Here is a 24,091-nt window from a genome sequence, read left to right as displayed (position 1 = left end):
CGGGGCCCTGGCGGGGGGGCTGCAGCCGCTCCAGCTCCTCCTCCAGCCTGGGGGGGGGGGGGTGGTGGGCGGGGTCAGGGGGTGGGCGGGGCCGCTACGGGGCTCCGCCCACCGAGGGGGGCGGGGCGGGGGCGGGGCACCCACCTCTCCCTGCGGCGCAGGCAGCCCAGCCGCCGGCCGAGCTCCGCCCCCAGGCGCTGCCGCGCCCCCCTCCTCCGCCTGCTCCACCAATCGCCTGCCGGGACCGGGCGCTCGCGGGGGGGCGGGGCCAGGCACCCGAGGGGGCGGGGCCTGGGGCGAGGGGGCGGGGGCAAGTGCCCAGGGGGTGGAGCCAGGTGTCGAGGGGAGGGGACCCAGGCACTTGGGGGTGGGGCCAGGTGCTGGGGGGCGGGGCCAGGCATTGGGGGCGGGGCCAGGTGTCCAGGGGAGGGGATCCAGGCACTCAGGGGCGGGGCCAGGGGCTCAGGGGGAGGAGCCAGGCATCCGGGGGCGGAGTCAGGCACTCAGGGGGGCGGGGCCAGGTGCCCAGGGGGTGGAGCCAGGTACCCAGGGGGTGGAGCCAAGCACTCAGGGGGTGGAGCCAGGTGCCCAGAGGGTGGAGCCAGGTGCTTGGGGGTGGAGCCAGGCACCCGGGGGAGGAGCTGGTTGCTCAGGGGGCGGGGCCAAGCATCCAGGGGGCGGGGCCAGGTGTCTGGGGGTGGAGCCAGGCAATCAGGGGGTGGAGCCAGGTGCTTGGGGGTGGAGCCAGGGGTCCGGGAGGAGGAGCCGGGTCTCTGGGGGTGGGGCCAGGCACTCATGGGGGCGGGGCAGGCGGTCAGGGGGCGGGGGCCAGGCATGGGGGCGGGGCCAGGCCCCCCTGCCACTCACAGGGCCACCTGGGCTTCGGGTCCCAGCTGCTGCTCCGCCTCCAGCAGGTGGCGCTCTGAGGGGGCGGGGCCTGTCACTCCCCACGGGGGGGCGTGGCCAGGCCCAAGGGGGGCGTGGCCAGGTGCGGGGGGCGTGGCCACGCCCCAAGGGGGCGGGGCCTGGGGCTCACCCTGCCTCAGCAGCTTCTCCCGCGCCTCCTCCAGTCTGACCAGTTCAGCCGCCAACTGGGCCGGCGCCTGGGGGGGGCGGGGCCAGGCGTGTGGGGGCGGGGCCTAGGGCCTGGGGGCGGGGCCTAGGCCCGGGGGGGGCGGGGCCGGGGGCTCACGTGCGCTTCCCGCAGGCGCTTGTGCTCCTCGGCGATGTCATCGAGCTGCTGCCAGAACTCCTGCCTGCGTGAGGTCACGGCCGGGCGTGAGGTCACGCGCGGCGGGGTGACCCCGCCTCCGTCACGTGACACCCCCCCCGCCCCCCCCCCCGTGACCTTTGACCCCACCTGTGGCCGCGGCGCAGGTGACGCAGGCGGCCCCGCTGCTGCCCCGCCCCCGCCAGGTCCCGCTGGCGGCCCAGGCAGAGCCCCCGGCGCCTGCGGGGTCAGGGGTCAACGGGGGGGCACGGGGTCAGGGGTCAACGGGGTCAAGGGCACGGGGAAAGGTCGGGGTGGGGTCATGGGGGCTTGGAGGGGGTCAGGGGTCAAAGGTCATGGGTGGGGGGCAGGGGTCATGGGTCATTGGGGGTGAGAGGTCACTGGGGGTCAGGGGTCAGCAGGGGGTCACCGAGGGGGGCAGAGGTGATTGGGTGTCAGGGGTCACCAGGGGTCAGGGGGCACCAGGGGTCAGAGGTCACATGGGGTCAGGGGTCACCGAGGGGCTCAGAGGTCACCAGCGGTCAGAGGTCACCAGGAGTCGGCATCACCAGGGGTCAAGGGTCACCAGGGGTCAGAGGTCACCAGGGGGCAGCAGGGGTCAGAGGTCACCAAGGGTCAGGTGTCAGCAGGGGTCATGGAGGGGTCAGAGGTCACCAGGGGTCAGAGGTTGTATGGGGTCACCAGGGGTCAGGGTCACCAGGAGATTGGGGGTCAGAGGTCAGCAGAGGGCTCCGGGGTCCCCGGGTCAGAGGTCAGCGGGAGGCCAGAGGTCAGCAGGAGGTCAGGGGTCACCAGGAGGTCAGGGGTCACCAGGAGGGCCCGGCCCCTCCCCTCCCGCTCACCTTTGACCTTCGCCCTCCACCTCCTCCCAGCGCCGCCGCGCCACCCGCCGCGCCTCTGCGGGGGGGGGGAGGGCCCCGGGGCATGCTGGGAGCTCCGCCCAAGCCCCGGGGCATGCTGGGAAGGGGGGGGTGACCCCAGGGCATGCTGGGAAGGGGGGGGGGGCCTCACCCTCCTGCTGCTGCCAGAGCCCCTCCAGCGCCGCCTGCCGCTCCTCCACTGCGGGGACGGGGGGCGGTGGCCGCGCCGCGGGGTCACCCGGGGTCCCCTGGGTGCCCCCCCAGTCCCCTGGGTGCCCCCCCCCGTCCCCTGGGCGCCCTCCGGGTGCCCCCGGTCCCCTCGGGGTGCCCCGGGGTGACTCACGTTGCTCCAGGTGGCGGCGCAGCCCCTCGCTGTGGCCCTGAGCCTCCGCCAGGTCCCGCGCGGCGGCCTGACGCGCTGGGGAGGGCGAGGGGGACAGGGGGACACGGGGGGACAGGGGACATGGGGGGGATGGGGGGGACAGGGGGACACGGGGGGACATGGGGACACGGGGGGACAGGGGGACATGGGGGGGATGGGGGGGACAGGGGGACACGGGGGGACATGGGGACATGGGGGGACAGGGGGACATGGGGGGGATGGGGGGACAGGAGGGGATGGGGGGACACAGGGACATGAGGGGACATGGAGATGTGGGGACATGGGGGGACAGGGGGACACGGGGACACAGAGGGATGTGAGGACATGGGGGGACACGGGGGGACAGGGGGACACGGGGGGACATGGGCATAGGGACATGGGGATGGGGGGAAGCGGGGGGACGTGGGGACATGGGGGGACATGGGGGGATGTGGGGACATGGGGACATGGGGGACATGGGGGACATCAGGGACATGGGGGGACATGGGGACATGGGGACACAGAGGGACGTGAGGACATGGGGGGACACGGGGGGACACGGGGGGACAGGGGCATAGGGACATGGGGATGGGGGGAAGCGGGGGGACGTGGGGACATGGGGGGACACAGGGGGACATGGGGGGATGTGGGGACATGGGGACACGGGGGACATTGGGGGACATGGGGGGACATCAGGGACATGGGGGGACGTGGGGACATGGGGACATGGGGGACATTGGGGGACATGGGGACACGGGGGACGTGGGGACATGGGGGGACATCAGGGACATGGGGGGACGTGGGGACATGGGGGGACAGGGGGACACAGAGGGACATGGGGAGATTGGGGGACATGGGGACGGGGGGACATGGGGGGACATGGGGACAGGGGGGACATGGGGGGACATGGGGGGAAGTGGGGACACGGGGGACATTGGGGGACATGGGGACACGGGGGGACATGGGGATGGGGGGACATGGGGGACATCAGGGACACGGAGGGACGTGGGGACACGGAGGGACATGGGGACACGGGGGGACAGGGGGACACGGGGCCAGGGGGCCGGGGCCGGGGGCTCACCGCGGTCCAGGCTGCGGACCCTCCCCAGCAGCGCCCCCAGGCGCGGGGCCGCCCCGAGGGGCCGGGGGGCGGCTGGGGGGACGCGGGGTGGCACCCGCGTCCCCACGGGGACACGGCGGGGGGACGGGGACGGGGACGCCCCCGCGGGGCCGCCGCCGCCACCGGCCATCGCCGCCGCCTGGGGGGACACGGGGACGATGGCGGCCGCGGGCTGGCCCTCGGCCCCCGTCCTGGCCTCGTCGCCCGCCATTTTCCCCCCTCTTCCCGCCATTTCCCCCCCTCTTCCCCCCCTTTTTCTGTCCCCTCTTCCCCCTCCATTTTCTGTCCCAAATTCCCCCCTTTTCTGTCCCCTCTCCCCCCTCTTTTCTGTCACATTCCCTCCATTTTTTATCCCCTCTTCCCCCATTTTCTCTTCTTCCCGCCATTTTCTCTCCCCTCTTCCCGCCATTTTGTCCCCTCTCCCCGCCATTTTGTCCCCTCTTCCCGCCATTTCGTCCCCTCTCCCCCCTTTTCTCCCACGTCCCCTCCATTTTCTGTCCCCTCTCCCTCCATTTTTCCCCTCTCCCACCCCGTTTCTCTCCGCTTTTCACCCTCCATTTTCTCTCCCCTTCCCTTTTCCATTCCCTTCTTCCCCCCACTTTCTGTCCCCTCTTCCCCCTCCATTTTCTGTCCCAAATTCCCCCATTTTCTGTCACCTTTTTCCTTCTCTGTCCCCCTTCCCGCCATTTTCTGTCCCTTTCCCGCCATTTTCTGTCCCTTTCCCGCCATTTTCTCTCCCTTCTTCCCCCATTTTCTGTCAGCTTTCCCCTCCATTTTCCGTCCCCTCTTTGCCCTCCATTTTCCGTCCCCTCTTCCCTCTTTTCCGTCTCCTATTCCCCCCATTTTCCGTCCCTTTCCCTCCATTTTCTGACCCTTCTTCCCCCTTTTTTCTGTCACCTCTTCCACATCTTTTCTCTGCCCTCTTCCCGCCATTTTCCCCCCTTTTCCCCCCATTTTCTGTCACGGTTCCTCCATTTTCTCTCCCCTCTTCCTCCTTCTCTCTCCCCTCTCCCCCTCCATTTTCTCTCCCCTTTTCCCTCACTTTTCTCCCCTTTTCCCCCCATTTTGTGTCCCCTCTTTTCTCTCACCTCTTCCTCCTCCATTTTCTGTCCCAAATTCCCCCTTTCTGTCACCTCTTCCACCTCTTTTCTCTCCCTTCTCCCCGCCATTTTGTCCCCTCTTCCCCCCCTTTTCTCTCACGTTTCCTCCATTTTCTGTCCCCTCTCCCCTCCATTTTTGTCACCTCTCCCACCCCTTTTCACCCTCCATTTTCTGTCCCCTTCCCCCTCGTTTCTGTCCCCTCTTCCCCCTCCATTTTCTGTCCCAAATTCCCCCATTTTCTGTCACCTTTTTCCTTCTCTGTCCCCCTTCCCGCCATTTTCTGTCCCTTTCCCGCCATTTTCTGTCCCTTTCCCGCCATTTTCTCTCCCTTCTTCCCCCATTTTCTGTCAGCTTTCCCCTCCATTTTCCGTCCCCTCTTTGCCCTCCATTTTCCGTCCCCTCTTCCCTCTTTTCCGTCTCCTATTCCCCCCATTTTCCGTCCCTTTCCCTCCATTTTCTGACCCTTCTTCCCCCTTTTTTCTGTCACCTCTTCCACATCTTTTCTCTGCCCTCTTCCCGCCATTTTCCCCCCTTTTCCCCCCATTTTCTGTCACGGTTCCTCCATTTTCTCTCCCCTCTTCCTCCTTCTCTCTCCCCTCTCCCCCTCCATTTTCTCTCCCCTTTTCCCTCACTTTTCTCCCCTTTTCCCCCCATTTTGTGTCCCCTCTTTTCTCTCACCTCTTCCTCCTCCATTTTCTGTCCCAAATTCCCCCTTTCTGTCACCTCTTCCACCTCTTTTCTCTCCCTTCTCCCCGCCATTTTGTCCCCTCTCCCCGCCATTTTGTCCCCTCTTCCCCCCCTTTTCTCTCACGTTTCCTCCATTTTCTGTCCCCTCTCCCCTCCATTTTTGTCACCTCTCCCACCCCTTTTCACCCTCCATTTTCTGTCCCCTTCCCCCTCGTTTCTGTCCCCTCTTCCCCCTCCATTTTCTGTCCCAAATTCCCCCATTTTCTGTCACCTTTTTCCTTCTCTGTCCCCCTTCCCGCCATTTTCTGTCCCTTTCCCGCCATTTTCTGTCCCTTTCCCTCCATTTTCTCTCCCCTCTTCCCCCATTTTCTGTCAGCTTTCCCCTCCATTTTCCGTCCCCTCTTTGCCCTCCATTTTCCGTCCCCTCTTCCCTCTTTTCCGTCTCCTATTCCCCCCATTTTCCGTCCCTTTCCCTCCATTTTCTGACCCTTCTTCCCCCTTTTTTCTGTCACCTCTTCCACGTCGTTTATCTCCCTTCTTCCCGCCATTTTCTCTCCCTTCTTCCCGCCATTTTGTCCCCTCTTCCCCCCATTTTCTGTCACGGTTCCTCCATTTTCTCTCCCCTCTCCCCTCCATTTTCTCTCCCCTCTTCCCTCCATTTTCTGTCCCCTCTCCCTCCTTCTCTGTCCCCTCTCCCCTCCATTTTCTCTCCCCTCTTCCCTCCATTTTCTCTCCCCTCTTCCCTCCATTTTCTCCCCCTCTCCCCTCCATTTTCTGTCCCCTCTTCCCCCCATTTTCTCTCCCTTCTTCCCCCATTTTCCCCCTTCTTCCCCCATTTTCCCCCCTCTTCCCCCCCTTTTCTGTCACCTCTTCCCCCTCCATTTTCTGCTCCCTCCTCCCTCACCTCCCCCCCCCGCCCTCGCCCCCCCGTGACCTCACCCCCCATGACATCACCACCGCACGACGTCACCACCGCACGACGTCACCACCGCACGACGTCACCGCCCCCCCCCCCCCCCCCCAACACAGGGGACTCTTTGCGGCGGCGGCGGCGTTTTATTCCCCCCGCGGGGTCGAGGGGGGCTCAGCCCTCGGCCTCGGCCCCCTCGGGGCGGGCGGGGGCGGCGCAATATGGCGGCGGGTAGCGGATGAAGAGCCAGTCCTCCTCCTTCTTCAGCCAGCGCAGCAGCTTGGTGAGGACCCCGATGGCCCCCGCCTTCGTCACCAGCGGGCTGAAGCAGCCGTACAGCTCGAACTTGCTCGTCACCTGCGCCCGGGGAGGGAACCGGCCCCCCCCCCCCGTTAACTCTGGGCCCTACTGACGGCGTCGCCAGCGAGCGTCCCCGTTGACTCTGGCCCCTACTGACAGCATTGCCAGGGAGAGTTCCTTGTTAACTCTGGGCCCTACTGATGGCGTCACCAGGAAGAGTCAGCTGTTAACTCTGGCCCCTACTGATGGCGTTGCCAGTGAGCGTCCCCGTTAACTCTGGGACCTACTGATGGTGTCACCAGTGAGCATCCCCATTAACTCTGGGACCTACTGATGGCGTCACCGGCGAGAGTCCCCTGTTAACTCTGGCCCCTACTGACAGCATTGCCAGGGAGAGTCCCCTGTTAACTCTGGCCCCTACTGATGGCGTCGCCAGCAAGCATCCCCATTAACTCTGGGACCTACTGATGGCGTCACTCGCGAGCATCCCCGTTAACTCTGGCCCCTACTGATGGCGTCGCCAGCAAGAGTCCCCTGTTAACTCTGGCCCCTACTGATGGTGTCGCCAGCGAGCATCCCCGTTAACTCTGGGCCCTACTGATGGCGTCGCCAGCGAGCATCCCCGTTAACTCTGGGACCTACTGATGGCGTCACTCGCGAGCATCCCCGTTAACTCTGGCCCCTACTGATGGCATTGCCAGCAAGAGTCCCCTGTTAACTCTGGCCCCTACTGATGGTGTCACCAGCGAGCATCCCCGTTAACTCTGGCCCCTACTGATGGTGTCGCCAGCGAGCATCCCCGTTAACTCTGGGCCCTACTGATGGCGTCGCCAGTGAGCATCCCCGTTAACTCTGGGCCCTACTGATGGCGTCACTCGCGAGCATCCCCGTTAACTCTGGCCCCTACTGATGGCGTCACTGGCAAGAGTCCCCTGTTAACTCCAGCCCCTACTGACAGCATTGCCAGGGAGAGTCCCCCGTTGACTCTGGCCCCTACTGATGGTGTCGCCAGCAAGAGTCCCCTGTTAACTCTGGCCCCTATGATGGCGTCGCCAGCGAGCATCCCCGTTAACTCTGGCCCCTACTGATGGCGTCGCCAGCAAGAGTCCCCTGTTAACTCTGGCCCCTACTGATGGCGTCGCCAGCAAGAGTCCCCTGTTAACTCTGGCCCCTATGATGGCGTCGCCAGCGAGCATCCCCGTTAACTCTGGCCCCTACTGATGGCGTCGCCAGCAAGAGTCCCCTGTTAACTCTGGCCCCTACTGATGGCGTCGCCAGCGAGCATCCCCATTAACTCTGGGACCTACTGATGACGTCACCAGCAAGCACCCCGATTAAGTGATGGTGCTCCCAGTGAGTGCCCCCGTTAACTCTGAAACCTACTGAGCGCACCACAAGTGAGCGCCCCTGTTAACTCTGGGACCCACTGATGGTGCTGCTGGAGAGCACCGCGTTAACTCTGGAACCTACTGACAGTGCCACAAGTGTGCGCTCCCTTGTTAACTCTGGAACCTACTGATGGCACTGCCAGCTGGCACCCCCATTAACTCTGGAACCTACTGAAAGCCCTGCCAGCCGGCACCCCCGTTAACCCTGGAACCTACTGACAGAGCCATGAGCGAGCACTCCCTGTTAACCCTGGAACCTACTGACAACCCTGCCAGCCAACCCCCCCGTTAACCCTGGAACCTACTGACAGCCCTGCCAGCCAGCACCCCCGTTAACTCTGGAACCTACTGACAGCCCTGCCAGCTGGCACCCCTGTTAACCCTGGAACCTACTGACAGAGCCATGAGCGAGCACTCCCTGTTAACCCTGGAACCTACTGACAACCCTGCCAGCCAGCACCCCCGTTAACCCTGGAACCTACTGACAGCCCTGCCGGCCAGCACCCCCGTTAACTCTGGAACCTACTGACAACCCTGCCAGCTGGCACCCCCGTCAACTCTGGAACCTACTGACAGCCCTGCCGGCCAGCACCCCCGTTAACTCTGGAACCTACTGACAACCCTGCCAGCTGGCACCCCCGTTAACTCTGGAACCTACTGACAGCCCCGCCGGCCAGCACCCCCGTTAACTCTGGAACCTACTGACGGCTCCTCCCCCCGCCCCGACTCACCCAGGCCAAGAGCGTCTCCTTCTCGGCCACGTGGTAGAGGAGGCGCAGGGGCCGGTGGGGGCTGTGCACGCGGCTGTGCAGGTAGTGGTACAGGTCGAAGAGGCGGTGCTGCTCCTCCTCGCTGGTGTAGGGGTCCTCCAGCTCGGGGCTGAACCCGGGGACGCGGGCGTCAGGCGCGCAACGGGTGACGCCCCCCCCCCCCCCCCCGCCCCGCCCGAAACGTCGGGGGTCCCCCGCCCCCGTTACCTCGTAAACTGCGGCAGCTGCTGCATCTCCTCCGGCCCCTCCAAGGGTTTGTAGAGAAAATGGCGGAGCTCGGGGGCGCCGGGGCGGGCGGGGCCGTACCCCGCCCCGCCCCGCACCGCCGCCCCCAGCTCCCCCAACCACCCCTGCGCCCGCAACGTCTCCTCCAAGCGCCGCCGGCAGCCGGCCGCCGCGTAGAACCCCTCGCGTTCCGTCGACAGCAGGATGAGCGTCACCCCGCCGCCGCCGCCGCCGCCGTCGTCCTCTTCCTCGCCCAGCGTCGCCGCGTAGGCGTAGAAGTAACCGTCGGGGTTGAAGCGGGGTAAGCAAACGGGGGTCCACACCTCCCCCGCCCCCACCCCGCTCCCCAAAAGGTTGAGGAGGAGGTGAAGGTCGCTGGCGCACAACCGGCCGCCCTCCGCCAAAGCCCGTTGCCGCGCCGCCGTCACCAACCGCCCGCCGGCCGCCAACAGAGCCAAAGCCGGCGCGGGGACGGCGGCGGCGGCGGCGCGGCGGAGAGCGGCCGATACGGCTCGGCGGAGGGGAGCGGGTAGGGGTAGGCAACGAGCGGCGCCCAACAACAGGCGACCGTCGGCCGCCGCGCCGGAGAGGAGGCGATCGAGGACGGCTTCGGCGCCGGCGAGGAGGCGGCGCAGGTCGTAACCGCGGCGGCGGGCGAAGACGCGGGCGATGCCGCCGCGGGTGAGGAGGCTGAGGATTTGCTCGTGGACGAAGGTCAGCTCCCGCCGCAGCTGGGCCGCCGACTGTCGCGTGCGGGAGACCGACACCAGCAGCAAGGGTCCCCGCTGCTCGAACACCAGCGTCCGGTCCTCTGCGGGGGCGGGGACAGCGGAAAGGTGACGGGGGGGGCGGCGGTACCCGCGGAGGGTTGGTTTGGGGGGCGGTTGTACCCGGGGGTGGTGGTTTGGGGGCGGTTGTACCCGGGGGTGGTTGTTTTGGGGGGGTGGCTGTCCCTCGGGGGGTGTTTTGGGGGTTTGGTTGTACCCAGGGGTGGTTGTTTTGGGGGGGCGGTTGTACCCGGGGGTGGCTGTTTTGGGGGCGGCTGTACCCGGGGGTGGTTGTTTTGGGGGGGTGGCTGTACCCAGGGGTGGTTGTTTTGGGGGGGCGGTTGTACCCGGGGGTGGTTGTTTGGGGGGCGGCTGTACCCGGGGGTGGTTGTTTTGGGGGGGCGGCTGTACCCGGGGGTGGTTGTTTGTGGGGCAGCTGTACCCAGGGGTGGTTGTTTGGGGGCGGTTGTACCCGGGGGTGGTTGTTTTGGGGGGGTGGCTGTCCCTCGGGGGGTGTTTTGGGGGTTTGGTTGTACCCGGGGGTGGTTGTTTTGGGGGGGTGGCTGTCCCTCGGGGGGTGTTTTGGGGGTTTGGTTGTACCCGGGGGTGGTTGTTTTGGGTGTCTGGTTGTTTTGGGGGGGCGGCTGTACCTGGGGGGGTTGGTTTGGGGGTACAGGGGGTGTGAGGGCGGCTGTACTTGGGTGTCATGGTGTGCGACTATCGGGGTACCTAGGGGTCACGGTGTGCGAATGTGGGGGTACCTGGGGGTCACGGTGTGCGGGTGTGGGGGTACCTGGGGGTCACGGTGTGCGGGTGTGGGGGTACCTGGGGGTGACGGTGTGCGAGTGTGGGGGTACCTGGGGGTGACGGTGTGCGGGTGTGGGGGTACCTGGGGGTCAGGGTGTGCGGGTGTGGGGGTACCTGGGGGTCAGGGTGTGCGAATGTGGGGGTACCTGGGGGTCGGGATGTGCGGGTGTGGGGGTACCCAGGGATCGGGGTGCGGCCGTCCCTGGGGGGGTTCTTTTGCAGGGGGGGTGGGGGGTGGAGCGCGGCTGTAGCCGCCCCTCAGGCTGTGCGAGCGCGGGGGTACCCGGAGGCGACGGGGGAGAAGGCGGGGGGTTCCCCTACCGGAGCAGATGGCGCGGATGGCGTTCCCGCCGCTCTGGATGAAGGAGACGAGGGCCATCATGACGCCCATGGTGGCCGCCAGCGCCTCCTCGTTGCCGTGCCGGGAGTAGATGGGCTTCCCCGCCTCGCTCAGCACGAAGACGTGCTTCCGCCGGCACCGCCACCCCGCCGCCGTCACGTCCTCCTCGCCGCCGCGCCGCCGGCCCGCCGCTGCCACCGCCGCCGCCGTCGTCACCGCCGCCTCCTCCTCCTCCTCCTCGCTGGGGCGACAACCCGAGGACGACATGGCCGCCGCCGCGCTTTGGGGCCGAGCGGAGGAGGACGCGGCCGCCGGCTCGGCCTCCTCGTTGCCGGGACAACTCTGCGACAACATGGCCGCCGCCTCGTCCTCGGCGTCGCGGTGACAGCTCTGCAACAACATGGCCGCCGCTGTTACCTCATCCTTGTCATCACGGTGACAACTCTGGGACAACATGGCCGCCGCTGTCACCTCGTCCTCGGCGTCGCGGTGACAACTCTGGGACAACATGGCCGCCGCCGCCTCGTCCTCGGCATCGCGGTGACAGCTCTGCAACAACATGGCCGCCGCTGTTACCTCATCCTTGTCGTCACGGTGACAACTCTGGGACATGGCCGCCGTCGCCTCGTCCTCGGCGTCGCGGTGACAACTCTGCAACAACATGGCCGCCGCTGTTACCTCATCTTTGTCGTCACGGTGACAACTCTGGGACAACATGGCCGCCGCTGTCACCTCGTCCTCAGCGTCACGGTGACAACTCTGGGACAACATGGCCGCCGCCGCCTCGTCCTCGGCGTCGCGGTGACAACTCTGCAACAACATGGCCGCCGCTGTTACCTCATCCTTGTCATCACGGTGACTACTCTGGGACAACATGGCTGCCACCATCACCTCGTCCTCGGCATCACGGTGACAACTCTGGGACAACATGGCCGCCGCCGCCTCGTCCTCGGCATCGCGGTGACAGCTCTGCAACAACATGGCCGCCGCTGTTACCTCATCCTTGTCATCACGGTGACAACTCTGGGACAACATGGCCGCCGCTGTCACCTCGTCCTCGGCGTCGCGGTGACAACTCTGGGACAACATGGCCGCCGCCGCCTCGTCCTCGGCATCGCGGTGACAGCTCTGCAACAACATGGCCGCCGCTGTTACCTCATCCTTGTCGTCACAGTGACAACTCTGGGACAACATGGCCGCCGCTGTCACCTCGTCCTCTGCGTCGCGGTGACAGCTCTGGGACAACATGGCCGCCGCCGTCACCTCGTCCTCGCTGTCGCGGTGACAACGCGGTGACAACATGGCCGCCGCCGGCACCTCGTCCCCGTCGCCATGGTGACCCCCCGGGGACGACATGGCCGCCGCCTGTGACAGACCCGGGGTCATGGGGGGGCTTCCGGCCACGCCCAAACACCCCGAGGGGGCGTGGCTTCTCCAGGCCACGCCCACACAGCCATCACGCATCTGTAACCACGCCCCCACGCGTTTGGCCACGCCCCCGAGCCCCACCCCCAGGCCTCAGCCCTGGTGGGCTCCCCACTGGCCACGCCCCTGGGGGTGACCACGCCCCCACCCACAAGCCCCGCCCACAGACAGGGATGCCTGTCAAGCCCCGCCCCCAGGTAGCGCTAAGCCCCGCCCCTGCCGCCCGGCCACGCCCCTAGAGGCGACCCCGGCTAAACCCCGCCCCCCACCGCGAAACCACGCCTCTACCCTGTGATAAGCCCCGCCCCCGCGGCGCCCGCTTAACCCCGCCCCTCCTTAAACCCCGCCCCCTCGCACTAAAGCCCCGCCCCCCCCGCGCGATCCCCCCCTCCCGCCGCCGCGCGCGCCCCCCCGCCCCTCCCCCGCCGCGGCCCCGCCCCCCCCGCGCTGGCCCCGCCCCCGGCCCCGCCCCGGCCCCGCCCCCGCTCACCCGCCCGCGGCCCCGCTCCCGCCGCCGCCGCCGCCGCCGCTTCCGGGGGCCGCCGCGCCGCGCGCCCGCTGACGTCACCGCGCCGCGCCGCCCCCCCGCCAATCCGGGGCCGCTTTCACGCCGGCCAATCAGAGAGCGCGGGGCGGGGCGGGACCGTGACGTCACTTTCGGCGGGTGCCCTCTTCGCCCCCCCCCCCCCCCCCCCGCCGACGTCCCCTCGCGGCCGCCCGACGTCACCCGCCCCTTGCTGACGTCACGGGGGCGGGGCACCGGGACGCTCAGCGCCGCCTGATCCGGACGCCCGCGTCCTCTCTAGCCCCGCCCCCGCCCCTATGGGGGCCATAGGGACCCCCCGGGCCCTATAGAGGCTATAGGGGACCCCCCTGGGCCCTATAGGAACCAGCCGAGAGGGGCTATAGGAGCTATAGGGACCCCCCAGGGTGCTATGGGGGCCATAGGGACCCCCCGGGCCCTATAGAGGCTATAGGGAACCCTCCGGGCCCTATAGGAGCTGTAGGGACCAGGCAAGACGGGCTATAGGGGCCACAGGGACCCCCAGGGTGCTATGGGGGCCATAGGGACCCCCCCGGGCCCTATAGAGGCTATAGGGGACCCCCCTGGGCCCTATAGGAACCAGCCGAGAGGGGCTATAGGAGCTATAGGGACCCCCCAGGGTGCTATGGGGGCCATAGGGACCCCCCGGGCCCTATAGAGGCTATAGGGAACCCTCCGGGCCCTATAGGAGCTGTAGGGACCAGGCAAGACGGGCTATAGGGGCCACAGGGACCCCCAGGGTGCTATGGGGGCCATAGGGACCCCCCCGGGCCCTATAGAGGCTATAGGGGACCCCCCTGGGCCCTATAGGAACCAGCCGAGAGGGGCTATAGGAGCTATAGGGACCCCCCAGGGTGCTATGGGGGCCATAGGGACCCCCCCGGGCCCTATAGAGGCTATAGGGGACCCCCCTGGGCCCTATAGGAACCAGCCGAGAGGGGCTATAGGAGCTATAGGGACCCCCCAGGGTGCTATGGGGGCCATAGGGACCCCCCCGGGCCCTATAGAGGCTATAGGGGACCCCCCTGGGCCCTATAGGAACCAGCCGAGAGGGGCTATAGGAGCTATAGGGACCCCCCAGGGTGCTATGGGGGCCATAGGGACCCCCCCGGGCCCTATAGAGGCTATAGGGGACCCCCCTGGGCCCTATAGGAGCTGTAGGGACCAGCCTAGAGGGGCCATAGGGACCCCCTGGACCCTATAGAGGCTACAGGAGACCCCCCCGGGCCCTATAGGAGCTGTAGGGACCAGCCTAGAGGGGCTATAGGGACCCCCCCAGGGTGCTATGGGGGCCATGGGACCCCCCCGGGCCCTATAGAGGCTATAGGGGACCCCCCCCCCAGACCCTATAGGAGCTATAGGGGACTCCTGGGCCCTATAGGAGCTGTAGGGACCAGCCTAGAGGGGCTATAGGGACCCCCCCAGGGTGCTATGGGGGCCATGGGACCCCCCTGGGCCCTATAGGAAGCAGCCGAGAGGGGCTATAGGGGACCTCCGGAGCCCTATAGGGTCTGTAAGGGCCCCCAAAAGGCTCTATAGGGGCTACAGGGACCCCCCCCAAAGGTTCTAGAAGGTCTATAGGCCCCCCAAAGATGCTATAGGAGCTATAGGGACCCCCAGGGTGCTATAGGGGCTATAAGAAACCCCCCCCCAAAGGTGCTCTAGGGACCCCCAGGCGCTATAGGGGCCATAGGGACCCTCCCGGGCCCTATAGAGACTATAGGAGACCCTCCCAGGCCCTATAGGAGCTCTAGGGCCCAGCCAAGAGGGGCTATAGGGTACCCCCAGGGCACTGTGGGGTCTATAGGGACCCCCCCCAGGAGTGCTGCCGGGCCTATAGGGACCCCAGGACATCCTATAGGGCCCCCAGATGTCCCATAGGGCCTATAGGGACCCCCTGATGTCCTATAGGGTCCCCAGGACGTCCCATAGGGACCCCAGATGTCCTATAGGGGCCCCAGATGTCCTACAGGGCCTATAGGGACCCCTGGATGTCCTATAGGGCCTATAGGGACTCCCTGATGTCCTATAGGGTCTATAGGACCCCCCAGATGTCCCATAGGGCCCCCAGATGTCCCATAGGGCCTATAGGGACCCCCGATGTCCTATAGGGGCCCCAGGACGTCCCATAGGGCCTATAGAGACCCCAGGACGTCCCATAGGGACTCCAAGATGTCCTATAGGGACCCCAGATGTCCCATAGGGCCTGTAGGGACCCCAGGACATCCTATAGGGACCCCAGGATGTCCCATAGGGCCTATAGGGCCCCCAGATGTCCTATAGGGACCCCAGGACGTCCCATAGGGCCTATAGAGACCCCAGGACGTCCCATAGGGACTCCAAGATGTCTTATAGGGACCCCAGATGTCCCATAGGGCCTATAGGGACCCCAGGACATCCTATAGGGACCCCAGGATGTCCCATAGGACCTATAGGGACCCCAGATGTCCTATAGGGACCCCAGGACATCCTATAGGGACCCCAGATGTCCCATAGGGCCTATAGGGACCCCAGGACATCCTATAGGGACCCCAGGATGTCCCATAGGGCCTATAGGGACCCCAGAGGTCCTATAGGGCCCCCAGATGTCCTATAGGGCCTATAGGGGCCCCCGGAGGCCCCATAGGGCCTATACGCCCCCCCCGGCTGTCCCATAGGCTGCCGGAGGCCCCCTGGGGCCTATAGGGGCCATAGGCGCCTCTAGGGGAGGGCGCGCGCGGGGCGGGGGCGGGGCGGCGCTTCCTGCCCCGGGGACGGGGAAGCCAGCGGCGGGCGGCGGCCGGGGGCGCGCGCGCCTATAGGCGCCTATAGGGGACCCGCGGACGCCGCCCCTCCCCCCCCCCGCCCCCCCCCCCCAGGTGAGTCCGGACCCCGGGGGCTGTGGGGGAGGGGGGGGGCCCCCCACGCCCGGGCCCCCTCCCCCTCCCTTCCCCTCCCCTCCCCCCCAGGGGCGTGGCCGGGCCGCCGGAGCCCCGCCCCCACCCATGGACGTCACCTACGCCGTGGTCAACAAGGGCCGCCGGGGGGGCGGGGCCGCCGGGAGAGGCCACGCCCCCTCCGGACCAGGCACCGCCCCCCCGCCGCGGGACCACGCCCCTCCGGGCACCGCCCCCCTTCCCGGCAGCCCCGTGCGGCGCCCCTCCCCCCCCCCGGCCGGTGAGTGGTTGGGGGAGGGGGCGGGGGGCGTGGCGGACCCTCCCCGGAGCCTATAGCACCCATAGGGCCCCACCCACCCCAACCCCCGCCCCTATAGGTCCCCCCCCAGCCCCACAGGCGCCATTCCAACCCCTATAGCACCCACATCGCCCACCCCCAGGCCCTATAGCACCCATAGGGCCCCACCCACCCCAACCCCCGCCCCTATAGGTCCCCCCCAGCCCCACAGGCGCCATTCCAACCCCTATAGCACCCACATCGCCCACCCCCAGGCCCTATAGCACCCATAGGGCCCCACCCACCCCAGCCCCCGCCCCTATAGGTCCCCCCCCAGCCCCACAGGCGCCATTGCAACCCCTATAGCACCCACATCGCCCACCCCCAGGCCCTATAGCACCCATAGGGCCCCACCCACCCCAGCCCCCGCCCCTATAGGTCCCCCCCCAGCCCCACAGGCGCCATTCCAACCCCTATAGCACCCACATCGCCCACCCCCAGGCCCTATAGCACCCATAGGGCCCCACCCACCCCAGCCCCCGCCCCTATAGGTCCCCCCCCAGCCCCACAGGCGCCATTCCAACCCCTATAGCACCCACATCGCCCACCCCCAGGCCCTATAGCACCCATAGGGCCCCACCCACCCCAACCCCCGCCCCTATAGGTCCCCCCCCAGCCCCACAGGCGCCATTCCAACCCCTATAGCACCCACATTGCCCACCCCCAGGCCCTATAGAATCCATATGATCCCCCTCACCCCATCCGCTGCCCCTATAGGTCCCGCCTCAGGCCCTACAGGGGACATACGACACCCCCCCAGCCCTATAGGGGCCATTCCAACCCCCATAGCACCCACATCGCCCATCCCTGGACCCTATAGCATCCATAGGATCCCCCCCACCCCTATAGGTCGCCCCCCAGCCCCATAGGGGCCATTCCAACCCCTATGGGACCCACATCACCCACCCCCAGACCCTATAGGATCCATATGACCCCCCCTCACCCCAACCCCTGCCCCTATAGGTCCCCCCCCAGCCCCATAGGGGCCATTCCAACCCCTATAGGACCCACACTGCCCATCCCTAGACCTTATAGAATCCATATGATCCCCCCCTCATCCCGTCCGCTGCCCCTATAGGTCCCGCCTCAGGCCCTACAGGGGACATACGACACCCCCCCAGCCCCATAGGGGCCATTCCAACCCCTATACAACCCACATTGGCCATCCCCAGCCCCTATAGATTCTTTACAGTCCCTCCCTGCACCCTATAGGGCCTTTTCTCCACCCCCCCATGAGCCCTCTCTGCTCCCTATAGACCTCTACGCTGCCCCCGACCCCTATAGAATCCATGCAACACCCTCCCCCCCCACCCCCTATGGGGCTCTCCTGGTCTCTATAGGGCCTATACGCTCCCCATAGGCTCTGTACGCTCCCTATAGGGACCAGGCGACCTCCCCCCACCCTGCGGCCAGCTCTGGCCCCTATAGGATCCATACGACGCTCGCTCGAAGGGCAATACGCGATCGCTATAGGCCCCTATGGGGGCTGGATGGGTCCTATAGGGGCTGGATGGCCTCTATAGGGGCTGGACGGGTTCTATAGGGGCTGGATGGATTCTATAGAGGATGGATGGCCTCTATAGGGGCTGGGTGGATTCTATAGGGGCTGGATGGCCTCTATAGGAGCCAGGTGGGTTCTATAGGGGCTGGATGGTCTCTATAGGGGCTGGGTGGATTCTATAGGGGCTGGGGGGCCTCTATAGGAGCTAGGTGGGTTCTATAGGGCCTGGGGGGTCTCTATAGGGGCTGGATGGTCTCTATAGGGGCTGGGTGGGTTCTATAGGGGCTGGATGGCCTCTATAGGAGCCAGGTGGGTTCTATAGGGGCTGGGGGGTCTCTATGGGGGCTGGGTGGTCTCTATAGGGACTGGGTGGGTTCTATAGGGGCTGGATGGCCTCTATAGGAGCCAGGTGGGTTCTATAGGGGCTGGGGGGTCTCTATGGGGGCTGGGTGGTCTCTATAGGGACTGGGTGGGTTCTATAGGGGCTGGATGAGTTCTATAGGGGCTGGGTGGATTCTATAGGGGCTGGATGGCCTCTATAGGAGCCAGGTGGGTTCTATAGGGGCTGGATGGTCTCTATAGGGGCTGGGTGGATTCTATAGGGGCTGGATGGCCTCTATAGGAGCCAGGTGGGTTCTATAGGGGCTGGATGGTCTCTATAGGGGCTGGGTGGGTTCTATAGGGGCTGGGGGGCCTCTATAGGAGCCAGGTGGGTTCTATAGGGGCTGGATGGTCTCTATAGGGGCTGGGTGGGTTCTATAGGGGCTGGGGGGCCTCTATAGGAGCCAGGTGGGTTCTATAGGGGCTGGGGGGTCTCTATGGGGGCTGGGTGGTCTCTATAGGGACTGGATGAGTTCTATAGGGGCTGGATGGATTCTATAGAGGATGGATGGCCTCTATAGGGGCTGGGTGGATTCTATAGGGGCTGGGGGGCCTCTATAGGAGCTAGGTGGGTTCTATAGGGCCTGGGGGGTCTCTATAGGGGCTGGATGGTCTCTATAGGGGCTGGGTGGGTTCTATAGGGGCTGGATGGCCTCTATAGGAGCCAGGTGGGTTCTATAGGGGCTGGGGGGTCTCTATGGGGGCTGGGTGGTCTCTATAGGGACTGGATGAGTTCTATAGGGGCTGGGGGGGTCCCTATAGGGGCCGGGGGGCTCTGACTCCGCCTCTCCCCCCCCCCCCAGCCTCCCCCCAAGGCGCTGATGTCACCTATGAGGTCGTAACCCCCCAGGGCGACGCCGGCGGCCCCTCCCACCTCGGTGAGCACCCAAGGGCGGGGCAGGGCCAAGCCCCGCCCCCTCCCCTTTAACCCCTCCCCCTTTAACCCCGCCCCCTCCCCCTTTAACCCCTCCCCCTTTAACCCCGCCCCCTCCCAGGTTTCAACTTCCGGATCGGGAAACCCAAAGGCCCGCGGGAGCCGCCGCCCGATTGGTCCCGCGTCTGAGGGCGGGGCCACGCAAACCCCACCCCCTCCCGAAGCCCCGCCCCGAAGGAGCCGAATAAATGCAGGCCCGCAAACCAACCAATAAGGCTTTACCGCGGCGAATACAAACGAGGCCGGGGCCACGCCCTCACCCCGCCCCCCCAAAGACCTTGGCCAGGAGGCGGCGGGGGGGGGCGGCGGGGGGGGGGCGGGGCTTGCGCCCCCACAGCTCCTCTTCGGTGGGGCGCTGGGCGAAGGCCCAGGCGGGGGGAGGGGCGGCGGGGGCGGGGGGGGGGGGCGGGGGCGGGGCGGCGGGCGAAGAAGCCCCCCTCCCGCTTGGCCTGGGCCACCTCGGCCCGCAGGCGCTGCCCGCGCACTTGGCGCTCGTAGCCGAGGCGTTCGCTCAGGTGGGGCCAGCGGAAGCCGGGGAGGTACTGGGGGGGGGGGGGGAGGGGCGGGTGAGGGCAGCCGAGGGGGAGGGGCGACCCCTCCCCCCCCGCTTTTGGGGTGCCCCACACCCCCCCCCCCCCGGTCACCGGAGCACCACTCCACGGGGTCGAAAGCCGTATGGGGACCCCAAAGGGCACCCGGCACCCGCCCCTCCCCCCCCAAAGGGCGCCCAGCACCCGCCCCTCCCCCCCCAAAGGGCACCCAGTCACCCAGGACCCCCCCAAAGGGCACCCGACACCCACCCCTCCCCCCCCAAATGGCACCCAGCACCTGCCCCTCCCCCCAAGGGCACCCACCCCCCACCCCTCCCCTCCCCCAGTGGCTCCCAATCACCCAGGACCCCCCAAAGGGCAACCAGCACCCGCCCCTCCCCCCCAAAGGGCACCCGGCACCCGCCCCTCCCCCCAAAAGGGCACCCAATCACCCAGGACCCCCCAAAAGGGCACCTGACACCCGCCCCTCCCCCCAAAGGGCACCCAACACCCGCCCCTCCCCCCCCAAATGGCTCCCAATCACCCAGGACCCCCCCAAAGGGCAGCCGACACCCGCCCCTCCCCCCCCCAAGGGCACCCAACACCCGCCCCTCCCCCCAAAAGGGCACCCAGGTGTCCAGGCAGGGCCCCTCCCCCCCCCCCCATAGCACCACTCCACGGGGTCGAAAGCCAGAGGGGGCCCCCCCAAGGGCCCTCACCCCTCCCCCTCCCGGCCCCCCATCCCCGCCCCTCCCCCCCCCGCCCCTCCCCCACCTTGAGGCTCCAGCAGTGGTGGCGGAAGGGGCTGCGGGGGCGGGGCGCCATGGGGCGGCCGTGCAGGAGGGCGGCGGCGCGCTTGGCCGCCCGCTTGTCCCGGAATTCCACCCAGCCCTCGGCGAAGGCCCCCGCCCCCGGCCGCTGCCTCCTCTTCCTCACCCGCCCGTCTGCGGGGGAGGGGGCACCCATGGGTGCTCAGCGCCCCCGCCCCCGCCCGCCATGGGGTGCTGCCCGGCGGGGCGCCCTGACCCCCATCCCGGGTCTATAGGGGCTCCATAGGGCACCCTGACCCCCACCCTGAGCCCTCTGGGACCCCCAGGACCCCCCTGACCCCCACCCAGCAGCACCCTGACCCCCACCCATGGGTGCTTCCCCTATGGGTGTTACCCAGCAGGGCGCCCTGACCCCCATCCCAGGTCTATACGGGCTCTATAGGGCACCCTGACCCCCACCCTGACCCCCCTGGGCCCCCAAGACCCCCCTGACCCCCACCCCGACCCCCCCAGCAACACCCTGAGCCCCACCCATGGGTGCTCCCCCCATGGGTGCTACCTAGTGGGGCGCCCTGACCCCCATCCCAGGTCTATAGGAGCTCTATAGGGCACCCTGACCCCCACCCTGCCCCCCCCGGGACCCCCCTGACCCCCCCCATTCCCCCCAGCAGCACCCTGACCCCCACCCTGACCCCCCTGAGCCCCCCAGGACCCCTCTGACCCCCACCCAGCAACACCCTGACCCCCACCCATGGGTGCTCCCCCCATGAGTGTTAGCCGGTGGGGCACCCTGACCCCCATCCCAGGTCTATAGGGGCTCTATAGGGCACCCTGACCCCCACCCTGCCCCCCCCGGGACCCCCCTGACCCCCCCCATTCCCCCCAGCAGCACCCTGACCCCCACCCTGACCCCCACCCATGGGTGCTCACCCCACAGCTGCACAAAGACGCACCCCAGCTCCCCGTGGGCGCCCAGCAGCACCCCTCTGACCCCCACCCTGCCCCCCCCGGGGCCCCCCTGACCCCCCCCCCGCCCCCCCAGCAGCACCCTGACCCCCACCCCGACCCCCACCCCTGGGTGCTCACCCCGCGGCTGGAAGAAGACGCGCCCCAGCTCCCCGTGGGCGCCCAGCAGCACCCGCGCCTGGCGGGGGCCGAAGCCCGGGGGGAGGTAGGGGAGGTAGAGCACCCCCGGCACCACCCGCTTCGGGGGGCACCCAGCCCCCCCCGGGGGGCACCCAGCCGCGGGGGGAGGGGAGCCCTCGGCCTCCCCCTCCCCCTCCTGCGGGGGGTCCCGCTCGGCCGCCGCCATCGCTGCAAGGGGGGGGAGGAGGGGGTTAAAGGGGGAGGGGGGGGGCACCCCCAGATCCCCCCAGGGACCCCCTGCACCCCAACCCCCCCCCAGGGACCCCCCCGGCACCCATAGGGCCCCCCCCAGCACCCACAGGGCCCCCCTGCACCCCAATCCCCCACCCAAACCCCCCCAGGGCCCCCCCCCAGGGCCCCATAGGGCCCCCCTGCACCCACACCCCCCCCAGGGCCCCCCCAGCACCCATAGGGTGCCCCTGCACCCCAACCCCCCCCCAGGGGCCCCCCCAGACCCCCCTAGGGCCCCCCCCAGCACCCACAGGGTGCCCCTGTGCCCCTAACCCCCCCCCAGGGACCCCCCCAGGGCCCCCCCGACACCCATAGGGCCCCCCCTGACATCCATAGGGTGCCCCTGCACCCCAACCCCCCCCCAGGGACCCCCCCCGCACCCCAACCCCCCCCCCCCGACTCCCCCAAACCCCCCCGAGGCTCCGCACCCTGTCAGCCCCGCCGGCCTCGGTCGTAAAATGAGAGAAGCCGCAAAGCGGCGCCGAGCGGGGGGCGGGCGCTGTCGTGAAAGGGGGGCGTGGTTACGGGGCTGGGGGCGTGGTTACGGGGCTGGGGGCGTGGTTACGGGGCTGGGGGCGTAGTTACGGGGGTCGGGGCGTGGTTACGGGGCTGGGGGCGTGGTTACGGGGCTGGGGGCGTGGTTACGGGGCTGGGGGCGTAGTTACGGGGGTCGGGGCGTGGTTACGGGCCTGGGGGCGTGGTTACGGGGATGGGGGCGTGGTTACGGGGCGGGGGGCGTGGTTACGGAGCTGTGGGCGTGGTTGTGGGCGTGGTTACGCGGCCGAGGGGCGTGGCGGCGGGAAGCGCGCGGCAGCGTTTGGGCGGGAAAGGCGCGCGGCGGCGGCGGCGCTCAACGGTCGCCGACGATCGTTAACGGTCAACGGGCGGCGGAGGCGGAGGCGGCGGCGGCTCCTCGGGTTCCGCGGCCTCAGGCAGGGCTGGGCCCGGGCCCCCCGGGTCCCTCCGGGCCCCCCGGGGTCCCTCAGCCCCTCCCGGGCCCCTCCGAGCCCCCCAGTCCCCTCAGAGCCCCCCGGGTCCCTCAGCCCCTCCCAGGCCCCTCAGGGCCCCGGGGGCCCCAATGTCCCCTCAGGGCCCCCCGATGTCCCCCATAGCCCCCCGATGTCCCCTCAGGGCCCCCCAAATGTCCCCTCACCCCCCTAATGTCCCCTCAGGGCCCCCCAGTGTCCCCTCAGCCCCCCCAATGTCCCCTCAGCTCCCCCAAAATGTCCCCATTGCCCCCAAATGTCCCCTTAAACCCCCCTGGGTCCCCTTAGCCCCCCCCCAATGTCCCCCATAGCCCCCCCAATGTCCCCTCAGGGCCCCCCAGTGTCCCCTCCACCCCCCCCCAGTGTCCCCCATAGCCCCCTCACCCCCCCACTGGCCCCTTTAGCCCCCCCAATGTCCCCATGGCCCCCCCAAATGTCCCCTCACCCCCAAAATGTCCCCTCAGCCCCCCCCCCAGTGTCCCCTCAGGGCCCCCCAATGTCCCCTCACTCCCCCAATGTCCCCCAAAATGTCCCCACAGCCCCCCGGCGCCCCCATAGCCCCCCCCACTGTCCCCCCAATGTCCCCATAACCCCCCAATGTCCCCTCACTCCCTCACCCCCCCCTCAGGGCCCCCCCCAAATGTCCCCTCCCCTCCAATGTCCCCTCACCCCCCCCCAGGTCCCCTCAGGGCCCCCCCCAATGTCCCCATGCCCCCCCCAAATGTCCCCTCCCCCCCCATGTCCCCATAGCCCCCCCAAATGTCCCTTCCCCCCCCAAATGTCCCCTCCCCCCCATATCCCCTCCCCCCCCAGTGTCCCCTCCCCCCCAATGTCGCCATAGCCCCCCCCAAATGTCCCTTCCCCCCCCAAATGTCCCCTCCCCCCCCATATCCCCTCCCCCCCATGTCCCCTCCCCCCCCAATGTCCCCATGGCCCCCCCCAATGTCCCCTCCCCCCCCCCCCCGGCAGCAGCCGAGCATCCGGATTATCCCCTCCCCCCTAATCCGCGGGGGGGGGAGGGGTCGGGCCCCCCCTCCCCCCCCCCGTTACCAGCTGCCGCTAATGGGGGCCCCGGGGGATGCTGGGAGTTCGGCCAAGCTGGGGGGGGGAGGGGGGGGGGTCCCAGGCATCCGGGCCCGCCCCTCCCCCCGCGGCTGGGGGGGTTGGGGTGGGGGAGGGGACCCCCCCCCCGCCTGCGCTGGCGTCGCCGAGGGCCCCAGGCGGCCGCAGGGACCCAGGTGAGCGGGGACCCCCACCCATAGGGTGCCCCCCACCCATAGGGGACAGGGCCCCCCGCCCCGCAGGGTGCCCCCCCACCCATAGGGTGCCCCCCACCCATAGGGGACAGGGCCCCCCGCCCCGCAGGGTGCCCCCCCCGCCCCACAGGGTGCCCCCCCCCCCCCATAGGGTGCCCCCTCGTAGGGTGCCCCCCACCTCTAGGGTGCCCCCCCCGCCCCACAGGGTGCCCCCCCCACTCCATAGGGTGCCCCCTCGTAGGGTGCCCCCCACCCCACAGGGTGCCCCCCCCACCCCATAGGGTGCTCCCCACCTATAGGGTCCCCC

The 24,091-nt window shown here is 68.4% G+C and overlaps 4 protein-coding genes across 9 annotated transcripts in view; 1 reads left to right on the top strand and 3 right to left on the bottom strand.

Moving 5' to 3' along the window:
• Nucleotides 1-6,405: 6,405 nt before the first annotated feature.
• Nucleotides 6,406-12,862, bottom strand: LOC309601382 (vacuolar fusion protein MON1 homolog B-like). 6 transcript variants are annotated; one of them, XM_082334344.1, is made up of 9 exons: nucleotides 12,783-12,862; nucleotides 12,077-12,232; nucleotides 11,918-11,995; nucleotides 11,546-11,677; nucleotides 11,339-11,416; nucleotides 10,849-11,257; nucleotides 8,936-9,764; nucleotides 8,690-8,837; nucleotides 6,406-6,627 (listed from the first exon to the last, which is right to left on the bottom strand). In XM_082334344.1, exons 2-9 carry the CDS (start codon nucleotides 12,221-12,223, stop codon nucleotides 6,445-6,447), a joined length of 2,004 nt encoding a protein of 667 aa, XP_082190470.1. In that variant the 5' UTR covers nucleotides 12,224-12,232; nucleotides 12,783-12,862; the 3' UTR covers nucleotides 6,406-6,444. The 6 variants fall into 6 exon arrangements, with proteins under 6 accessions (XP_082190470.1, XP_082190469.1, XP_082190471.1 ...); XM_082334343.1 differs by having other exon boundaries at nucleotides 11,339-11,518; nucleotides 11,600-11,677; XM_082334345.1 differs by having other exon boundaries at nucleotides 11,339-11,518; nucleotides 11,600-11,677; nucleotides 12,131-12,232.
• A 2,869-nt stretch (nucleotides 12,863-15,731) lies between these two features.
• On the top strand, nucleotides 15,732-19,064 carry LOC309601361 (uncharacterized protein). Its single transcript, XM_082334319.1, has 3 exons — nucleotides 15,732-15,992; nucleotides 18,735-18,809; nucleotides 18,927-19,064. Exons 1-3 carry the CDS (start codon nucleotides 15,821-15,823, stop codon nucleotides 18,992-18,994), a joined length of 315 nt encoding a protein of 104 aa, XP_082190445.1. The 5' UTR covers nucleotides 15,732-15,820; the 3' UTR covers nucleotides 18,995-19,064.
• Nucleotides 19,065-19,066: 2 nt separating this feature from the next.
• On the bottom strand, nucleotides 19,067-22,047 carry ABT1 (activator of basal transcription 1). The gene is given in 5 exon segments (XM_082334318.1): nucleotides 19,067-19,284; nucleotides 19,286-19,407; nucleotides 20,170-20,339; nucleotides 21,252-21,479; nucleotides 21,971-22,047. Coding segments are annotated over 4 exon segments (681 nt in total). The 5' UTR covers nucleotides 21,478-21,479; nucleotides 21,971-22,047; the 3' UTR covers nucleotides 19,067-19,121.
• Nucleotides 22,048-23,587: 1,540 nt separating this feature from the next.
• Nucleotides 23,588-24,091, bottom strand: part of LOC309601370 (histone lysine demethylase PHF8-like) — a gene marked incomplete at its 3' end in the record, with an annotated part of 9,035 nt that continues 8,531 nt past the window's right edge. The window contains exon 6 of the mRNA XM_082334327.1: nucleotides 23,588-23,626. Coding sequence (XP_082190453.1) covers nucleotides 23,588-23,626 — 39 coding nt within the window. The remainder of the gene's footprint in view (nucleotides 23,627-24,091) is intronic.

Source organism: Platalea leucorodia, assembly GCF_965183815.1.
Source record: "Platalea leucorodia genome assembly, chromosome: 33".
NCBI classification, from domain to species: domain Eukaryota; kingdom Metazoa; phylum Chordata; class Aves; order Pelecaniformes; family Threskiornithidae; genus Platalea; species Platalea leucorodia.
The sequence above is the reverse complement of the archived record's forward strand: the minus strand, read 5'-3'. Positions and strand labels throughout refer to the sequence as shown.

Excerpts from the sequence above, each read along its gene's own strand:
- LOC309601361 (XM_082334319.1), top strand. The coding sequence starts at position 15,821 with ATGGACGTCACCTACGCCGTGGTCAACAAGGGCCGCCGGGGGGGCGGG. Across the intron at positions 15,993-18,734 it reads CCCCTCCCCCCCCCCGGCCG|CCTCCCCCCAAGGCGCTGAT; the intron begins GTGAGTGGTTGG and ends CCCCCCCCCCAG. Across the intron at positions 18,810-18,926 it reads CGGCGGCCCCTCCCACCTCG|GTTTCAACTTCCGGATCGGG; the intron begins GTGAGCACCCAA and ends GCCCCCTCCCAG.
- LOC309601382 (XM_082334343.1), bottom strand. The coding sequence starts at position 12,223 with ATGTCGTCCCCGGGGGGTCACCATGGCGACGGGGACGAGGTGCCGGCG. Across the intron at positions 8,838-8,935 it reads CAGCTGCCGCAGTTTACGAG|CCCCGAGCTGGAGGACCCCT; the intron begins GTAACGGGGGCG and ends CCCCGGGTTCAG. Across the intron at positions 6,628-8,689 it reads AGGAGACGCTCTTGGCCTGG|GTGACGAGCAAGTTCGAGCT; the intron begins GTGAGTCGGGGC and ends CCCCGGGCGCAG.